The sequence below is a fragment of the Stegodyphus dumicola genome, chromosome X1 (assembly GCF_044657685.1).
Source record: "Stegodyphus dumicola isolate Sdum_Otavi_A_Nest chromosome X1, ASM4465768v1".
NCBI classification, from domain to species: Eukaryota; Metazoa; Arthropoda; class Arachnida; order Araneae; family Eresidae; genus Stegodyphus; species Stegodyphus dumicola.
The window spans coordinates 126,363,384-126,383,088 of record NC_140780.1 but is presented as its reverse complement, the minus strand read 5'-3'; the positions used below and the strand labels follow the sequence as shown (position 1 = coordinate 126,383,088).

At 34.5% G+C, this 19,705-nt stretch overlaps 1 protein-coding gene across 1 annotated transcript in view; it reads left to right on the top strand.

Moving 5' to 3' along the window:
* The window catches only part of LOC118183857 (putative ammonium transporter 3), an 80,844-nt gene that overhangs the window by 27,142 nt on the left and 33,997 nt on the right, over positions 1–19,705 (top strand). Inside the window, exons 5-6 of the mRNA XM_035353463.2 lie at positions 6,930–6,989; positions 13,602–13,675. Of these exons, the coding sequence (XP_035209354.1) occupies positions 6,930–6,989; positions 13,602–13,675 (134 nt within the window). The remainder of the gene's footprint in view (positions 1–6,929; positions 6,990–13,601; positions 13,676–19,705) is intronic.

Here is a 19,705-nt window from a genome sequence, read left to right as displayed (position 1 = left end):
TACCACCAGTAACGATTCCGGAGCGTCGATTGGCGCTGCAAGACGAATGGGCAGCAATGCCTCAACAACTCATTGACACCCTCATTCTGACATGGGCAGACGCTGTGAAACCTGCCTAGCAGTCAGGGGATGTCATATCCCTATTAAAGACCAGTCATATCCCCTATTAAAGACCATATGTTTCTTGCTGGACACCCATCACAGGGATGTTTCGGCCTTCAGTCGCATTGCGCTCCATGCTACTTTTTCAATAAAGCTTCTTTTTATCCCTCTGATTTCTCTTTTAGTAAGTGTTGCTTACATTACTCATGTCCTTACGTATTGGGGATCTTACGGTATTAAATGTGTTGATTTGGAAAGCCTTTGTACAAAGTTATATTGAAAAAACCGTCTCGTCCTTAATTTTTGCACACCAGTGTATCTTTTTCAAACCCGGTTGTTGTATTTCATGTCTGGGCTTCGAGATGTATTTATTTTCAACCATCTTTCTTGAGTAAAATCTTTGTTTAAAAAAATATCAAGAAGGTCTATTAACCGGACATTAAAATGGTTGCAAGATTGAAGTTAAGCCACCAGAAATCGCAATCATATCCGTCTGTCCTTCTTGAACAACCTTCTTTAAGTCTCTAGTTAGATAGCTTTTTATATACTTTGCCTTTTATCTATGCAAAACATACTGGAGTATTTTCTTCCTCTTAAAACTGCCTCACGAAAATAAGGCTGCGAAAAATACGTGGTGGCGAAAATTATACGCAGAAATACGGTAGTATATCTTTTGGTCTGGCATAAAATTTTAGTGAATTACTTTAAGCGTGCGACGAGCTTATTAAAGGCTGAAATTGGTGAACTATACAAATGAAACTGACGATTCCCTTATTATTAGAGTAATACGCAAGGTTTCGTACTGAAACTCTTGAGCTGATATATAATTTCTGTGATGACAAATAATTTAAAACTTACACTTAATATCTAACAGCTATCCGCAGAACTTAATGTCTAGTAAGTTATCGTCCTTGGTATATACGAGTATGTTACGGTGAAACACCGAAATCTGGAGAATGTCGACATTCACCGGTAAATGTCAACATTCACATACTCTCTTGGTGTATGTCCGAAATATTTTCCAAATACTCTTATTTCTGACTGACACCGGTAAATGTAGACATTCACCATGTACTAATAGTGAATGTTGAACATATAAGAATATTATATTTTCTTCTCCGTAATTCAGTCGCGAAGAAACGCACTTGAGACTTAAAATAAGAACTTAAAACACACAGTACATTCAAAATGAGAAAGGAAAATAATAGAAATAATTACTTAATTATACAGTACGTTCTAAATGAGAAAATAAAATAATAGTAATAAAAAATTTACTAAATTATGTGATTCAAATCTTATTTATTGCAACAACTTAAACTATTATGGCACTTTGAATTGCACAAGAGGCCCTTGCTTTTACAACTGCATTTATTTGTGGAACACTTCTTTTTACAATGACAACGTGTATAGCCTTGCCCACCGCTTCTCGAATTAGCTGCAGCTGCTTCTCTCAGCGACATTTCTTGAAAATAAATCTTATCTATGGAAAGTAACTTTCCTTTACAAGTTACGAACTGATTACGTGTGTAAAGCTGTTTGAGGGTACCATTTCCGTCTGCAAGTTTATAGAAGTCGGAATCTTCTATTCCAACAACAACTGCTAACACATTTCGGTTTATCTGTACGACCACGGTCGACATCAGGGACTTGTATTCATACAGTATCACCAATTTGAGTCACTCTTTTTGACCTACACCATAGCATATCTGTGATTGTCGACATACACCAGTGAGGGTCCGAATGTACAAGAATGTAATGCAATATTCGATCTTTCACCGACGTATTTGGTGAATGTTGACATTCTCCAATTTCGGGCTTTCACAGTAACATATACTTAACTATTAACACAGAACGTTACTCGATTGCAAAAGCTTAAACAGAATTTTATTTGCTACGCCTCGTGGATGTTACTAAACCAAAATGCTGAAAATGTAAAACTGTTTCTTGTACGAACCTAACAGCAACAGACTGCTTGCTTTTGTACTAAAAATTCCATTGTGAATACAGCGATATCTTAAACTCGAATCAACAAACAACTAGAGTCAGAAACTATACTCAAACGTTCTTAGACAACTTAATAGTGAGCACTCTCGGTAGCTCCTTCATAATTACTGTTGACTGCTTCCGTAGGCGAGGGGCAGAATCACGGTGGCTAGGCTCGCGGTTAAGATTAACCTTTTACATTTTAAATATCCCGCTTGCAATTCAGTTTTCATTAGCTTTTGGTTTGAGCGAGTATAGTGACGATCCAAAGAAAACAAGAGCGAAATGAACTGACAACTTACTAATAGTTAAACTAAAGCCACAATTGTTACAATGTTAGGGTAGGGACAACTTTGTTCACTAAAACCATATCTTCATATAAACCTTCTACGTGTACCCTAATTTGGAAAGGTTAATGACTCTTAAACTTATATTGCCAGCTGCAAATCTTGTTTCTTATGTTATTTGGCATCTCTTCTGAACAACTGGACTAGTCGATTCGTTCTTGGGCCATTTTTTTCAGACGTTCTACCGTTTTACACACTTTTTTGTCCAATTATATCATTGTTGCCTTTTTGCCTTTAATATTACGGTATTCTCCATTCCGAAGGAAACTTTTATGTTATATTTTTTAAATATTGCACTGCGTGAACTTCCCCCTCTACCCCCAAAAAGAGTCTGACAATACATATTTCGCATTTTTATTTTCACTGTTTTAGGCGCTTGTTTAGAGGACAATTTAATTCTCGGAAATGGCGTTATTAGTTTTTTTCCTTTGGCCTTGAGGAACTGATTTCTATACCCTAGCCAAGTCGTCTCGATTACTAAGAGCTAAATGCACGATCTGAAAATAGCTGACGGGCCGGAATTTTTTTTTTTTTAATAAAAATTTTGTAAACCAAGTTTTAAAATTCACTTACTAGATATTTACCAAGACCTATATAAGCAGTAATAATAACATACCAAATGAAAAAAAGTTATATTTATTTTCTATCTGAAATCTAAAAGTTGGTTCCTGCAAGAAATTTCTGTCGCTTACACTTTGCAATTCAAATGTATTGGACGGTTAATTATTTAATTTTCAGACTGACATTTATTTCATGTAATTCTAATAACCATTATACAATTTTATCTTAAACTAAAAATAAACTAACTATGAAAACTTTGCAAACTTTCTAGATAAGACAAAACTTGAGAATAAATAATAGCAACTTAGTCTCTTTCATTAATTTATAATATTTTTCTTCGACGCATACAAAAACGTTATATATATATTTGTATGTATATAATTATAAACTTCTTTATTTCTTATTACAACTTGACACTTGATGGCGTTTCGATTTTGGCTATAATGTGTGTAGCCTTGGATAAAAATGACTAGAAAGTACTTTCATCATGAATTGCAGATGCTCAACATTGAATTGGATCCTTCTCTTATTAATTTTCAATTGTAAAAATAGAAAAAGTAAAAAAAAAGTCTGTTTACATATAAATGTACTCCCAAACAAAATGATTTTTCTTATTACGAAATTTCATAAATGGGCGTATTTAACTTTCGATGAATACTAATAAAAGTTAATCAAATTTCTGTTTTCAAATCTTTGAATAAGATTATATTTCACCGTAAATTAATCAGCTCCATTTATAAATTTTTTATACGTTATTCACGCTCACTTCAAGGGAATGACAATAATGTAAATTCGGAATTCAAATAATCTAAATTATTAAACCTTTCTTCAAATGATTATTGTAATAATGCTATTTTTCTTGCACATTCTTAAGATTTTACATTTGAAATAATAAAGTAGGATTTAAGATGCAGAGAACGTATGAATTCTTTTTATTGCAGTTGGGTTTCCTATAATTGCAATTTGACTTTACAACATACATGTCACTGATAAGTTTATTCTTCCCTTTCAGTTCTTTGTTAAGAATATTTAAATGATCGGTTAAGTTAACAAAAAATGCTAAATCACAGTCATCCAGTCTGCATGTAAGTACACAGCGGCAAAGCTCCAGCTTACTCATTCCATCTCTTTCTCCTTCAACAGTAGTAGGCATATAAGCTCACTCCATATTTCTATGTCTCTGAAACTATAAAAAAAAAGCACCGTATTTACAACAAAAATACAACTGAAATCTATTTGCGGACTGTCTGAAATTGCTTTGGGGCCGGATGCTGGCTGCCAGTTTGAGATCGCTGCCCTAATCTAAGCAGTCCCGGTTTGGTTCTTCAAAGCAAGGCAGCTTGTGTTAATGAATCATCCCGTTAATTTCTGTTTAACGCCCACCAGCGGCCGAGGAGTAAAGACACTGAACATTGATAGTTCGGTCCAAGGTTCGAATCCCGCGAACGGGCTGGCTGCACTAGCATTTTCGTGGTTTTCCCCATGTGTAACGTGCATACGAGCCAGTTTCCCTTAAAATATACTCCACGAGGCACCTCTCTCTTCCCATGTTGTGCCTAATGGCGGAGCACGTAATAAATAACAACACTGGTCAGAAAGCATTTTACTTTTGTTTCCGTAACCATACTACTTCTTAATATGCTTTTCAACTGCTTTCTCACAGCATTCATTCGCATTAGTAATGTGTTAAGCGATTCGAACGGAATGTTTTGAAATAAAGTGTGTCCCAACAAGAGCGAAACTTTTAAGTGTGGCTTACTGTTGTGCTTTGACAGGAAAATTATTTTGAGGGCTGGCTATAGCCTTTTTGCCGCCGCAGGCAAACCTCAAAAGTGCCGGTTTTCCTTAAAACGTCATCTACGAAGGTGTCCCTTCCCTTAGGCAGATAGCCCTCGAGGCTTTGCCATAATCACATAAACAAAATCAAACCAAACCTTTCTGTTTAACAGAGTTCAAATTATTTCTCTTGCCCATTTTAAATGAATCGTTTTATCTGAAGTCTAAAATTAGTGTGACGAGTTTTGTGTTTGCATTTCATTGTGTAAATGCTTTACGCATTGGTAAAAGTAAAGGCTTTGCGAAAAGAGATAGAAACAGAACAGTGTACGACAGAGATCAAATTAGGTGTATATAAAAGATATTACGTGACATATATGCTATTGCAATAATGACGTTTTTACATGGACTTTAATTTTACACTCAAGCGATTCTTTACATGAACTCAGTTATACAGCAAAATGATATCAAACTATGTGAATGCAAACGATTGGCTAATGACGAAGGTATAAATAAAACTGCAATGGAATTTAGCTGCTGGATGGAAAAAAGCATTTTTTGAGGCTGATAAAAGTAGACATCAGAAAGCGAAGGGGAACTGGATGAAGAATCTTGCAAAAAAAATTTTAAAGCAAGAAAAAAAGGTGCTGAATATGAAAAACTGGAAAAGACCTTAAGGTAAGAGTGTAAGGAACACCTGTACAAAACTACAATCTGCAAGAAAAAAGTCTTTAAAATTTCAAGAAGAGGGCTGAATTGACCACAAACGCAAAGCTAGCTCAACAAATAGGAACAGCGGTACGAAATCATGCAGCTCAATTTTCGTGAAAGAAAATTTTCGCTAGCATAGAAAGTTTAAATTCAAGAATAACTTTTACAGTTAATTGAAGAAAGATGGTTAATCTAGAGATTTATTTTGTAATTACGATTAAACTAGCTAAATTTCCTAATGTTACCTTTAAGTAAACTTGCATCTGTGAATAAAAAGTCTAATCCGGCCTAAAGCCCGAAAAAGGAGTGAAGAAAAGTGAAGTTCCCTTGGCACACAGCAAAGTAAATGCGAGAGCAAACAAACTGATGCTTATAAGAAAAATTGCATTTAGAATATAAAAAGGGAGCACAGCTAAAAATGATATCGAGGAAAAAATTGAGTGGGATATCAAGGAAGAAGATATTTTTTTTAGTCTAAGCTCTGGAATCATTCATCTGTTAAAGTTATCTTGTTATCTGTTAAAATTCGAGATTGAACCAGTTGTTTCTCGTTGTAACGGCATTTTACCAGTTTGTTTCATTTTAACTGAATGCATCTCTTTGAAAGATTTTTCATCTGACCTGTTTTAGAAATCGCAATTTAAGTTTAACTGTTGTAATAGGGAAGAATCTTTATTCTAAAGATTTTGATTGCTTCAAGATTTGAATCTTGAATGTATAAATGATTGAATTTTAACATTACGAATTTTATTAACTTTGTTTTTCAGCCTTTTATGTGACATACTCATAAGTTCATTCAGATTCGCATCTTCCATCATTTTATCACTGAACTTCATGTCCACATTTTGTGCGTAACATGTATGCGAGCCAGTTTCTCTTAGAAAGACCTCCACGAAGGCATCCCTACTCTTAGGCAGATAGCCCTCGAGGCTTTGCCATAATCACACACCACACACACACACACACACACACACACACGTCTATATTTCTGCTTTTGATTTTTATTATACATTAAATGCTCTCATATATTCTGTAATTTTAAGAGTGCTCATTTTCTATTCTTCTGTAGGTATTAATACCACTTGATGGAGTTACGTTTGTACAGGTTATATTTCTCGGAATATAACTTTCATGCACTAAGCATCTAAAATCTTTTCGGGTTTAATACCAAAACGCTTCTACGCTTTCGAAGGCTAGCTAGTGATGTTATTAAACATCGTGCACACAGCGTTTCTCGTAGATCATGCAGAGTCGTAAGAATATAATGATCGTCACATCATCCAGTTCGTTACAACGACTATTTGAACTATTCTAGATTATGCACTTTTTTGCCATTTTAATAACTCAATTCTTGATTTTGTTATTTTGATTTTGATTTGCAGTATGTCTGTAGAAGATTTTGGACATGATCTTTTTAATGTATGAACTTAATTTCTCATTTTCTTTCAGATCAGCAGTAAATACTATAAACGCCTCATTAGGAGGCGGCTTAGCAGGGCTGGTTTATACGTAAGTTGAATATTTTTATTCTCATCATAGATTTAGAAAATTTAGGTTCCTAAACAAAATAACAGCTCAGAAGTTTAAAATTGCTTCTACGCTTACACTGCTTATGCTTCTCGCAGAATAATATAATGTTTCTATAATTTTCCATAAAATAGTGGATATTGCTCCTGCTAGATTAATCTAACTCTGGATCTCATACTACTTCAATTTTCATATCTATCTGTATTTTGAACTGTTCAATGAAGAACGCTGCGGGGGAGACAATTTTAAATCCTTTGCCGAAACAACTGATCAGCCATTTCGCTCAACATACTATACAGCTCTAAGTCGGACAGCATAAATATTGATTAACCGCGCTTGTCTGGAAATTTGATTAACCTCGACAATGGGACCCTAGAAAGAATTTAATTCACTTTCTGTGGAATATTAACCGGGAAATATGACCCGTTCCATATGATGTTTATTGTTTATTTATTTATTTATTTTTTTTCAGTTCAAAACTATGGCGACCACTTTCAACTAAAGATATATTCAAAAAAATAATAATAATATGTAGTTCCTTTAATAAAATTTGGTTAAATATGAGAGTAGAAAAATAGTTTGTTTTAGTAGAAGTTACTAATGTTATCGAAAAAATAAACCTAGGAAATAATGGTGCGAAAAGTAAGCAAGTCCGATTTATGCGGCTGTTAAACTGCATTTAGAATAAATAAATTTTGTGCTTGGAAGCTCCTTTTTATTATCATAGACCCTGTGTGTGCAGAATTTAGCATATTAAAAATTCTCAAATAATCATAACATATGCGTTTTGCTATAATCTAATAATCTACTACGATCCATTAAGTTATAACTACGAAAATAAAAGAATTCAGGACCCCCTCCGATTCTTTCAGCTTTCAAAAAAATAACATTCTTGTTTATCCTTCAACCTAAAGCATAATTTTTTTCGAGACAATAATAAGTGTAGACTATATGATAAAGTTTACTTGATTTTATTGTCAACCTTATCGGCATAACTGGCGAGAAGGTGCATAGGTATTACGCATTTATTACATGTTGTGCAACTGTATGATTCAAAGATGGTACATACATTTGGAAATTGTATTTATAGTTTCATTTTCGAGCATAACTCCAACGAAGCTTCGTGGGACGTGAATAAGCATAATTGGGTTTTAAACTGTGATGTAGGCGAGCATTAGTGGGATGAGCAGGAGTATAGTTAAAAAAAAAAATAACACTGAAATAAAGTATTATATTAAAAGTAAGAAAGTAAGATACACTGCTGGCCATTAAAATTGGAACACCATGAAAAGCAAATACAAAAAAGATATTAATTGCACGTAAACAGTATGGCATGAAGACTAAATGATTAAATTTGTAAGTATTTTGAAGGTTTACAGGGGTGCGAAATTAGCAGAAACAGCTGCCACCCCTAGCAGCTAAAATGGCCCTTACTCCGTTAGACATTGAGTCAAACTGAGCTTGGATGACAGAAACGGGCAACTCATTCCATGCTGCTTCAAATCTATGCCACACTTCATCAACCGTATTAGCTGGAGAGGGGTGGCGGGCCAGTCTCTCAGCAACCCATGACCAGATGTTTTCAACGGGTGACATACCTGGAGACCGTGCAGGTCAGGGCTGTAATCGAATACCCTGTGTATCTAGAAAGGTCAGAAAACGTCGTGCAACAAATTACTGTCGATCCGAAATAGAGATGTGCGTGTCGTGTACCGAATGGTTGCCCAAACCATCATCCAGGTGCAGAGCTTCTATGTCGATATCGAAAGCAAGCAGGCGATGTGCAGTCTCCTCGGATACTCCAGATACGTATACGGCCATCAGAATACTGCACGTAGAACCAGGACTCGTTTGAAAAGGCGACATTGTGCCACTCCTGAACCCAGCTTTGTCGTAAGTTGCCGTCTCTCTCTATGCTGCGTTGTCAAGGGAAGCCGAAGTAACCCTGCTGATAGTCCAAGCTGCTGCAAACATCGACGCACCTTACGATCTGATTCGCCCATTTCCGGACTACTGGTCTGTGATGTGGTCGTATGGTTTTGCTGGGCTGACCTCACAATATGTCTGCCCTCTCCGACGTTAGTCATGGGAGGGCGTTGAGATCCTGCATGCCGTTCAGTATGACCCTCAGTAATCCATTCATTCCATATTCACATGACAGTGGCTGGATGTCGACCAGTGCGACCGACGATATCACGGAACGATAATCTACACTTTTGATAGGCAACAATCCTACCTCTATTGAATTTCGAAATTTGCTGGTAAGTATTTCCTCTTCTTATTCGAGGCACAACACGACATTCTGAGCAAACTCCAATCTTATAAAGCACTTTCCGAATGAGAAATCCACTACACAACTTTTGTTTTATGCATTGCTTCAGATGTCGTTTTCGCCTCCTGCGTCGTCTAAATGCGCTGAAATACTAATCATTTGCATATCCCAACTTCCTCTTTTCATGTGTTTTTGACATTTGTCAGATCATTCCTTCCTGATGTTGCAATTTTAATGGTTAACAGTGTAAATTTAAACAAATTTTTAATTAAACTTTATGAGAAGAAATTAGTAGTAAAACATGATGTATAGGACAAATAAAATATACATACGGTATATACATAAAAAAAAAAAAAAAAAAAAAAAAAAAAAAAAAAAAAAAAAAATCCCAAACGGAAAAGTTTAAATATGCATTTTCACATATATATTTTTTACAAAAGCTCTGAATTTTGCTGTGCTAACGTTATATTTTGAATATCATGCACAACAGATAATTATCCTATTATCAAATACATTCTTGGAGTCAATATCAAAGAACGCCATTGTATGTTGAAGCAGTGCCTGAGAAATTCGTCGCATGCATTCTCGAATTCGGCATTTTAATCCAGTAATGGTAGGAAGATGCATTTTTTACACTTTGTGTTCGAGCTACCCTCAAAGGAAATAGCCAAACCGACTAAATCATGCGGCCGGACTGGTCAGTTGCCGTCGTCCTGGGAACAAACTCCGAAAGATAGTGCTAGAGATCCTTGTCGCGTGGGCTGTGTTTTTTTTTTTTTTTTTTTTTTTTTTTTTATCTTGCTGAAACCCGTTCTTTGCGGTGACGAGGACCTATAGCCTCATGAAGAAACGTTTCGAATGATACCGTCTACTATTCAGTGTTCATAACTGCTTCGCCTGCTTTATTTTCAGATAAGTATGGCTGGCTCAAACATGTCATTTTCAGAAATTGCAGACTATACTGTCATCTTGGCACTGCTGACGGAGGAAGAGGACGCCATCTATTTACCACAGACTAATCGGTTTTGATCCACGTTCGCCACTATCCAGTGGGAGAACGCCCTACCAAAAGCAAAGTGTGTACAGTAGTCAAGCGATGCCCGACTTCTGTTACCTCATTAGGAACTCGGCAATTCACCGCGAGCTTGAAATTCCTGAAATCCATCTTTATATTGCAACACTTTGAGGAAAAAAAAAAAAAAAAATGTATGAAAATTCCTGATGTGCGAAATAGCACAATCCCTGTTCTAAGCTATAATTATAATGACAATGTTAATCGTATAAGACCGCTTGAGGTTCTTCGCCACCTTAACCAATAATAATCTATTATGTCTCATTGTATAACTTTTGTAAATATTTCTGTCCTTGCTTCTATTGACTTTTTGCTGTGTACCTGTATTATGTTTGTTATGTTCTGTGTACTGTAATGTCATCCACCCACACACACACTCTGTCAGATACGGTTTTAGCAATACTGCCATTTATTTTAATATGTAATATGTCTAACTGTTATCTGTTCATTGCGCACTTCCTTCATGTTCAACGGCTGTCAGTCGCAGGTGTTGCTTCTTTGGACTCATTCAACTGTTTGTAGACTATACTATCCTTGCTGTGTATCTACCTATGAACTGTGCTTTTGTGGTTCACCATTTATAAATATATTAGGAACTTATAAACGTTCGAAAATCGGCATTGTTCTTATTTCGGATTAACGATTAAACGCAGGCACCCACTAGCGAACTAAGTTTGCCTGAGCCAACTTCTGCTACATTGGCACTATAAAGAGGGCGTTGATGTAGTTGCTGTGGACTCTCTGGGATTCAGTAATAGTAATTTTGTTTCTTGACAGTAATAAACAATTCTGCTACAGAAATGAAGTGTTGCATAGTCCAAGACTTCATTGCCACAAAACTCCCGACTTTACTGACCGCGGTGATTCACATTATAGTAGCATGGTACTTATTCACATTTGAAAAAGTCAGTTGTTTGTAATGCAGTCTTTATTTCTTAAACGTATTTAACATTATAGAACAAAACATGAGCGGTAAAATAGCTTACTAGAACAGCAGGGCTGTTTAGAAATTTCACTTTCTTTTACTTGTATCAGAAATCCCTCCACGAAAATAGATAACTTTCAAACAGCAAATAAATTTCAATCGCTTTGCCGTAAAAAATAACCTAATGTGATCTATCAGTTATTATACCTTAGGACAGTATCACTAACACGGCAGGTTTTCTAAATTTAAATTTTCTTGGTGATGTTTAACACATACACTTATATTTAATGTAGAGAATATATATATATATATATATAAAACATTTATAGCGAATTCCTTTCCATGATAATTTTTACGACTGCGTGAATACCACTCTTTAGAATTTTAAATATTACATGTTCACATGATTTTAAATGATGTTTGTAGTTTACTAGAAACACAAAGGCTACCACAGCTCGTCTGAAAATTTGACGAAGCCTACATATCACATCTGGTTGGCATTACGACTTCTAAAAAAAAAAAAAAGTATAAAAACAGCCTTCAGTAAAGGCCCGTTCAAATTGAATTTGGGGTGTTCCGACGTTTTTATTTTTCTAGTTCATCACATCTTGATCATGAATCAGTACTTGCTCTTGCTGCTTTCATTATTGTATGGAATATTTGCGAATGAGACAAAAGAGTTAGTGCTTCTAAATTTTCTTTTAAAAACCATATTTACGAAAAGTACTCCAAAAAGTTTTACAGATGAGCTTTGAAAAAATTAAATTTGCTTTAATACAGTTAAGAAAAGGTTTACTTTGCTAATATTTTTGTTTCTCGAGTAAAAATCAACTTGTTACCTTGATGTTAAATTTCAAAGCAGATGTTGTTAAGGACACGATACTGTTATAGAAAATTTCCAGCATCGTATTTTATTCCTTTTTACAGCTGATGAATTTGCTTTCAGACCTCTATGTGATAGTTCATCACTTGCTTATATTACGTATTTTAACGTAATTAATTTTTGTGATATCCATATTATGGTTTGAAAAAAAAACACTATTAGGACATCATTTTTTTCCAACGTAATATGCTGTAATGAATTAAATCATGATTTCATTTCATTAATTGATCTGATGTAAACAAACTTTCACAACTCTTCAACAGCTGTGAGAATAATGACGAAATAGAATAAACGTGCAAGAAAAGTAAGAAAAATGGTTATCACCTTCAAGAATAACTAATTATTATTTTTCTGAAATTTGATAAATGTCCAATCTTTGCCTTTAAAATTCTCACCCTATAGGATTTTCTGCATGTTACACTTAGACAGTAAAGTCATAGACATAAATGTTGTTTGAGTAAGTTAAAATTAGACATTTTCGTAACCTGCCGCCCTCGTCAGTTAAAAAAAAAAAAATACTAAGAGAAACCCGCTATAAAATTCGTTTCCGCATGTTTTCTTATCAAAATATTTCAAGATAAATTAATCTGTTTCATAGTTAATAATAAAAAATTTCCTTTGGACCCTAAATTGCAAAATTGTTACCCAGATGAAATGTTGCTTTTCCCAGTCGTTTAAAAATCGCACTATCTTTTCGACTTTCATAGACTTCTACTTCATGTTTTAACGCCAGATTATGCATACAGTATTGAAAGGTACCTAAAGCATAGTAACGGGGCATTATTATCATCGTGCTCTAGGTTTAAAAACATATGCTTTAGAGCTTAATGCATAGATTTCTTCAATATAAAAAGATATGAAATTAAGTTAAAAGAATAACGCAAATAACACATTTTAAGACAATTTTAGCTTTATTTTGTGACGAAATTTAAAAAAAAAAAAAAACGTTCCTCATATTTTCATTTTTAACCATTTAGACCAGTTCCTGAATTTTAATGTTCTAAAATCATACCGTTAAAATTATTAATCATAATCTTACAAATAAAATTTATATTAAGTAAAGTACTATTTTAGTTTTCCAGTAATTTTCGTTACTGCAAACTTTTCGATTCAAATTTATATTAGCAGTATTTTAAAGGTTCCAGTTAACTACAGTTAGCAAACACAAAAAGTAGCGTTTAGTAACATTTAATGTTGCCCTATACCAAACTCTTCTATGCTTCTAAAAGTTTATGGTTTAGTTCTGCAACTTACTAATGAAGTGTAATATGGACTATATTATAAAAATTTAATTAAACTTAATAAGTTTAATTGATTAAATTAAATTAAAATTAACTATATGATAAAAAAATCTAATTATATTCAAGTTTTTGACATATTATTTGTTAAAAGCATGGCTGTAGCTTGAACTACACTTGTGAAACTGTTTTTCCCCTTTTCAGGTATGTGAAGAATAAGCACTTTTTAGTTGGTGACTTAATAAATTCTATCCTGGGAGCACTGGTTGCCGTAACAGGTAGTAAAATCTAGCAAACTGTCAGTATATTTTTAATTTTACGTGATAACTAGTATAAAAATTTAAAACATTTTAATATTAACTCATGCGTTTTTGCGTAAGCATAGTTGTGTATAATTTAGAGAGGACTAAAGGAATTTACTCAAATATTCAAAAAAAATTTTAATTATTGATTTTAGCCGGCCTTCTAAAGTTAAAATATGTTTTTGGCTTTTCGCTAATTCTGACTTTTAGTTTAAAATAAATAGTCTACGCAGTTTCTCTAAAACTTCTCTTAGAATTATGTGTAATCTTCATCCAGTGGTTTCCTAATAAATTTTGATTTAGGATCTAATTTCTAGGATACTGATAACTAAGATATTATTTATACATACTGATAATCTTATTATATATGTTGTATTATAACTCATGGTTTAGCATTTGATTGCTACTTGATGTGAATAACGGTATTATTTACTTTGAGGTATAATGGAGTGGAAGAAAATTAATATAATATGGGCAAAAAATTCTGTAAAAATTTTAAAAAATCACGAAAAATCTAAAAACGATCGAAATAAAAAAAAGGTGCGCGAGATAAGCATTGATTACCAGTGGTTCCCCTTAAATTTAAAAAAAAAAAAAAAAAAAAAAAAAAAAAACTAATTACTTCCTAGTAGGTGGCGAATGTAACTTTGCCTACATAGGGAATATGCAAATCAGGACTATATACTGTAAGAATTTTCCTCCATAACCATTCTTCATTCAGTTCGTCATTGTGAATAGTGTATGCCTGAATGAATGTTAAGTGTGGAATGTTAAGTGTGGAATGTTAAGTGAATGAATGTTAAGTGAATGAATGTTAAGTGAATGAATGTTAAGTGAATGAATGTTAAGTGTGGAATGTTAAGTGAATGAATGTAAAGTGTGGAATGTTAAGCTTTGTTGAAAATGTTTTTATGTTAACAACGAATCGGCAGCCTTTTCTCTGCGAAACGTTATTACGAGCACAGAAGAATCTGAGGACTAGAAAAAGTCCTTTAACACCTGAAAGACTAATAATCATTGCAACCATTGTGAGGAAACTGATTTACTGAAGAAGCATGCAAGAACCGGAAGACCGTGTTTAACCGAGTCATGTATAGGTCGTGCTGCATCCAAAATGAAAGCGTCAGCATCCGAAGGAGAGACAGGAACGAACAGCACTCGTAAAGCTGCAAGACGATTGGCTTTGACGGTATGCAATATTCTTCATGGAACTCAGTATGTGTATTCATGCAGATTTCAGACGTGTCACGAATTTTTAGGTAATTCAAGAAGCGAAACCTTTGTCACGTCGGCTTTGCTTAAAATCGCACATGAACCGAACTGGGTGTTAAACGCCTTGTGAATATATGAAGCTCATTTTTTGCTAAATGAAAACGTTAACACTCATAACTGTCGAATCTGGGTGACGTCTCGTTGCCATGAATATTCGCAGAAACCTGTTCTTTTCCCAGAGCTGAGAGCGTAATGTGGCTATACTAGTTCTTTCCCTCTAGGACCCTTTTTCTTTAAACGCGATGCCCAGTAAATGGCTAGACAACTTGCACAATGAATACAGAGTATTATTTAGATTTTGTAATGCCGCGAGCATGTAATGCCGTACTTGCGGGAAGGAGATGTACTGTCTACTAAGGTAATAGATATGCTCGATGGGCCAAACAGTCATATTGCAAATCTAGTTAAAGCATTGTTGATCAAGATAGCATCATTAGCAGGCACTGCAATTTCCCATGGTCTCCTCGGTCTCTAGATATGATTCTGGCTGACTTCTGGCTGTGAAGATGTTTGAAACCCTATGTGTGTCGATCAGGACCTTCCATTTTGTCGGAACTGAAAGATGCGATTCGCTGAAAGGGGTCATATGCACATCTGAATATATTGCGCTCTACCATCGCTGGTATTGTGTCTCGTCTACAGCCTGTTACACTTTGTCATGGAGGTTATGTCAGATACTTATAATAAACAGTTTTTAAGCAGCCTACGTTAATGTTTTTTAAGTGTCTGTTCGTTGTTTTTTGTATGCCCGCATCATTTGTCAACAGTTTTTTAAATTAATCTGCCCCGTCAATAGATGGGCAATTAAAGCTTACATACTCGTATTCTTTTTCTTAAATTCGATATTTTTTTATTGATTTTAAATATTTTTTTATTTATTTAAAAAAAAAATGTTATGTATTTTTTTGCCCATCTTGTTCGTAAGTACGAATGAATTTAACGCAGGATTTAAAAAAAAAAATTATGTATTTTTGGCCCATTTGGTTCGTAAGTACAAATGTATCTAACACACGAAAGTATTTGTAGTTTTGTCCAAATGTAGCTTTAAACGTAATGTATAAAAAGGAAATATATTATTACAGTGAAGGCTACTAGGATCATGAACGCCTCTGAGTACGAACAAATTTTCTGAACATAACTTGTTTTGGAGGATGAACATAATGAATAATGTCTCGAAATACGAACAATTAAACCGGCAACAAAGGATATTCCAAAATGCAAAGGAAGATCTCCTGACGTATGAGATTCGCGTAAAGCAGTGGTCTTAGGTTCAAACTGCATGTGGACCAAATGCACAACCTGAAAGGAGGTGACGGGACGAATTTCTTATTTAACCAAAATGAAAAGTTGCTTTAAAAAATGTTTTAATTCAATTTTATTTATTAAATGCTAATCAAAACACACACAAACAATAATAATAAAAACGTAAAGGAAAACATTCCAATTTATATATATTTTCTCTCTGAAATCTAAAGATTGGTATCTGCAAGAAATTTCTGTTTGTTACACTTTGTAATTCAAACGTATTGAATATTAAATATTCAGACCCGTACGTATTGAATGAATAATATATAACGTATAACGAAAAAGTAACGAACATTAAATATTCAAACAGACATATATTACAAATAATTCGAATATGTTGAATTAACTACTAAATAAAATACTTAAATTAATAATAACTAAATTATAAAAACTTTTTAAGTGGGACAAAACTCGAGAATAAACTAGAGCAGCTATTTTCTTTCTCTTATTTGTTAAATTTTTCTTTGACGTTTACAGAAAAAATAAATATATTTGTGAGTAAATAATTATAAACATATTTACTTCTCACTACAACTTTCAATAGAACAACCGATGGTGTTTCGATTTTGATAAGGTTTGTAACCTTGGAAAAAATAACTAGAAATTGTCTGAATCACGCACTGTAGATGCTAATCCATTAGCGTGATCTTTTTTAAAACTTACTAATTTTCAAATTTGGAAAAAAAAAATACTATTTACACATAAATGTATTCTTATGGCAAAAATTAACCTTAAGTTATGATGCTATTTTTGTTCTTGCAGCAGTTCCACCTATTGATTTCGAAACTGAATACAAGAATAATATTTGGGAAGTACTGGCAGCTGATACTTCCCAAATATTATTCTTGTATATTCTTGTACTGATCTTCAGTACAAATATTATTCTTGTACTGAAGACCGCAAAAATGGAAATGATATTCCTCCACTATATTCCTCATCCAGCTACTTTTGGATGAAGAATACTACTTTTGGGGCCAGCTACCTATTACAGGAGTTGAACAAAAATATGGAAACACCTTTAAAAAAACATGTTTCTTTGCTTAATATGGTGTAGGAAACCCGTTGGCATCCAAAACAGCTTGCAGTCTTCTCGGAATGAATAAATACAGTTCCTGTATGTTTGCCAAGGGAATATTATACCATTCTTCCTGCAAAACGGTGGCAAGTTCAGATAACGATGTTGGCGGTGGATAATGAGAACGCACTTTCCGTTCCAATGTAGACCACAAAAGTTCGATAATATTCAGGTCTGGTGACTGTGGTGGCCAGGGGAGATGGGACAACTCATCCTCGTGCTCAGAAAACCAGTCCTGGACAATGTGAGCTATGTGAACAGGGGCTTTGTCGTCTTGGAAGACACCATCACCATCGGGGAACAAAGTTTGTACCATGGGATGAACTTGATCGGCCAAAATGTTCACATAAGTCTTGGCAGTCATGTGCCCTGACACAGTTATCATGGGGCTAGCAGAGAACCACGATATGGCTGCCCAAACCATAACAGAACCCCCGCCATGTTTCACTCTTGGCAACAAGCAGTCTGTATTATAGGCTTGAGATGGCGTTCTCCAAACGTAAACTCGGCCAGAAGTGGGAAACAATGTGAAAGAAGACTCGTCAGACCATATTACTCGCTTCCACTGCTCTATAGTCCAGGCTTTATGACTTAAACACCACCTTTTCCAGTTACGAGCATTAGCATCACTGATGAGTGGCTTCTCAATTGCAGCACGGCCAGCAATTCCCTGTTTATGAAGCTCCCTTCTAATTGTTTTGGTACTCACAGGGTTCGGTAACACAACATTCATTTCAGCAGTAACTTTTGCAGCTGTGGTCTTCTTATTTTTCGTCACAATTGCCCTTAATGATCGTCTGTCACGATCACTCAGGACACACTTTCGTCCGCGCTGTGATTTAGCAGATGATGTTTTTCCGCTTTTCAAATATGCGGAATAAATCTTCGATACAGTACCTCTTGAAACACTAAACACCTCGGCTACCTTGCTTACGGAAGCACCTATCATACGTGCTCCAACAATTTGCCCACGTTCGAAGTCTGTTAACTCTGACATAATGCAATGACAACCTCACATAACAGTACTCCGCCAACAACTGAACTGTTTAGCACATTTACGAAGTTGTATAGATGGCGTCAGTAGTCAAAAACGCCACCACCTACATATTTCATTAAAATCAATCTTTCTTTTCAAACATGCATTTCACAAGGTGTTTCCATATTTTTGTCCATTCACTACTACTATTCCTCATCCAGTTACCACATCCGACTACCAAATTTGTGAGATTATAAAGAGATTGTTGAAAAGTGTTTTCAAATGGTTTGCTTTACACATGGCTGTGAAATGAACAATAAGGTTGGTCTAATATTATTATTATTATTATTATTATTTTTAAGACCTAGTCTGAGGTTTGCTATTTTAAGCACCGTATTCGAAATGAATGCACAGTTTATCAAGCAAAACTTTTCTGTACCTCAAGGTACCTTATATCTTCTGATTCTCTTTCTTCTCTTCACCTTCTGAACAGTATAATGAGCAGCGGCAAATTAGTAATGGAAACTTTATTACCTGTCAATTGGCTTAGAAATGGGGAAATTGATGTCCGTTTGGCTATGTGCGTGGTTATCATGGATTATATGGAAATGAAAGAGCTGATTTCTTAGTTAAAGATGCTTTAAATTTGCCCATTGATATCAGTATCAGCATTCTAAAGAGTTATTGAAAGTCCTTTTATTATAAGAAGCTTTTATCTAAGCGAAATGAGGAATATATTTCATTTTGGTAATGTTGAGGGCACCAAAAAGGTCTTTCATTATGTTCATTATAGACAGCCTTCCGAGTCTTTCCTCTTCATTAATATTAAAATATCTCGGTTTTTATCTGATGATGGTAAATTTGAAAGTTCCCTGGTTCGTTTCAATCTAAGATCAAATAATTTATGTGAGTGTTCAAAAAGTACCTCAAGATGTGAAACATTAAATTTTTTCCTGTCGTACGAAGGCCCTAAATTATACTTGCAGAACGATTTGAAAAAGCTTGGCATAATTTGACCACTGAACTTATCTGCCTTTTTTTTTAAGTCTAGACTGTTGTTCCCTGTTTTTGTTAGGTTTTTTTATGCATGTAATATTTAATGTTTTAGTTAACTTACTTTTGTAAGCCTCGTGTTCTACATTTGTGGTGCACGGGGAGATTGTATGTATTAAAAAAAGTCGATAAATTAAGCTTTTCTTATTTGTCAGACTTTTCAGAATATAATAATTTCCCCTTAAGCAGGAAAAAATAGCCTACCAGATTTAATTAATGCTAACAGATCAGGTAAAAAATACAGCGTCCTATAGCCTCCAATAATATACACTTGTATTAGTGAAAAAAATCCTATTGTTTATAAAGAAATACATCGCAAATTACG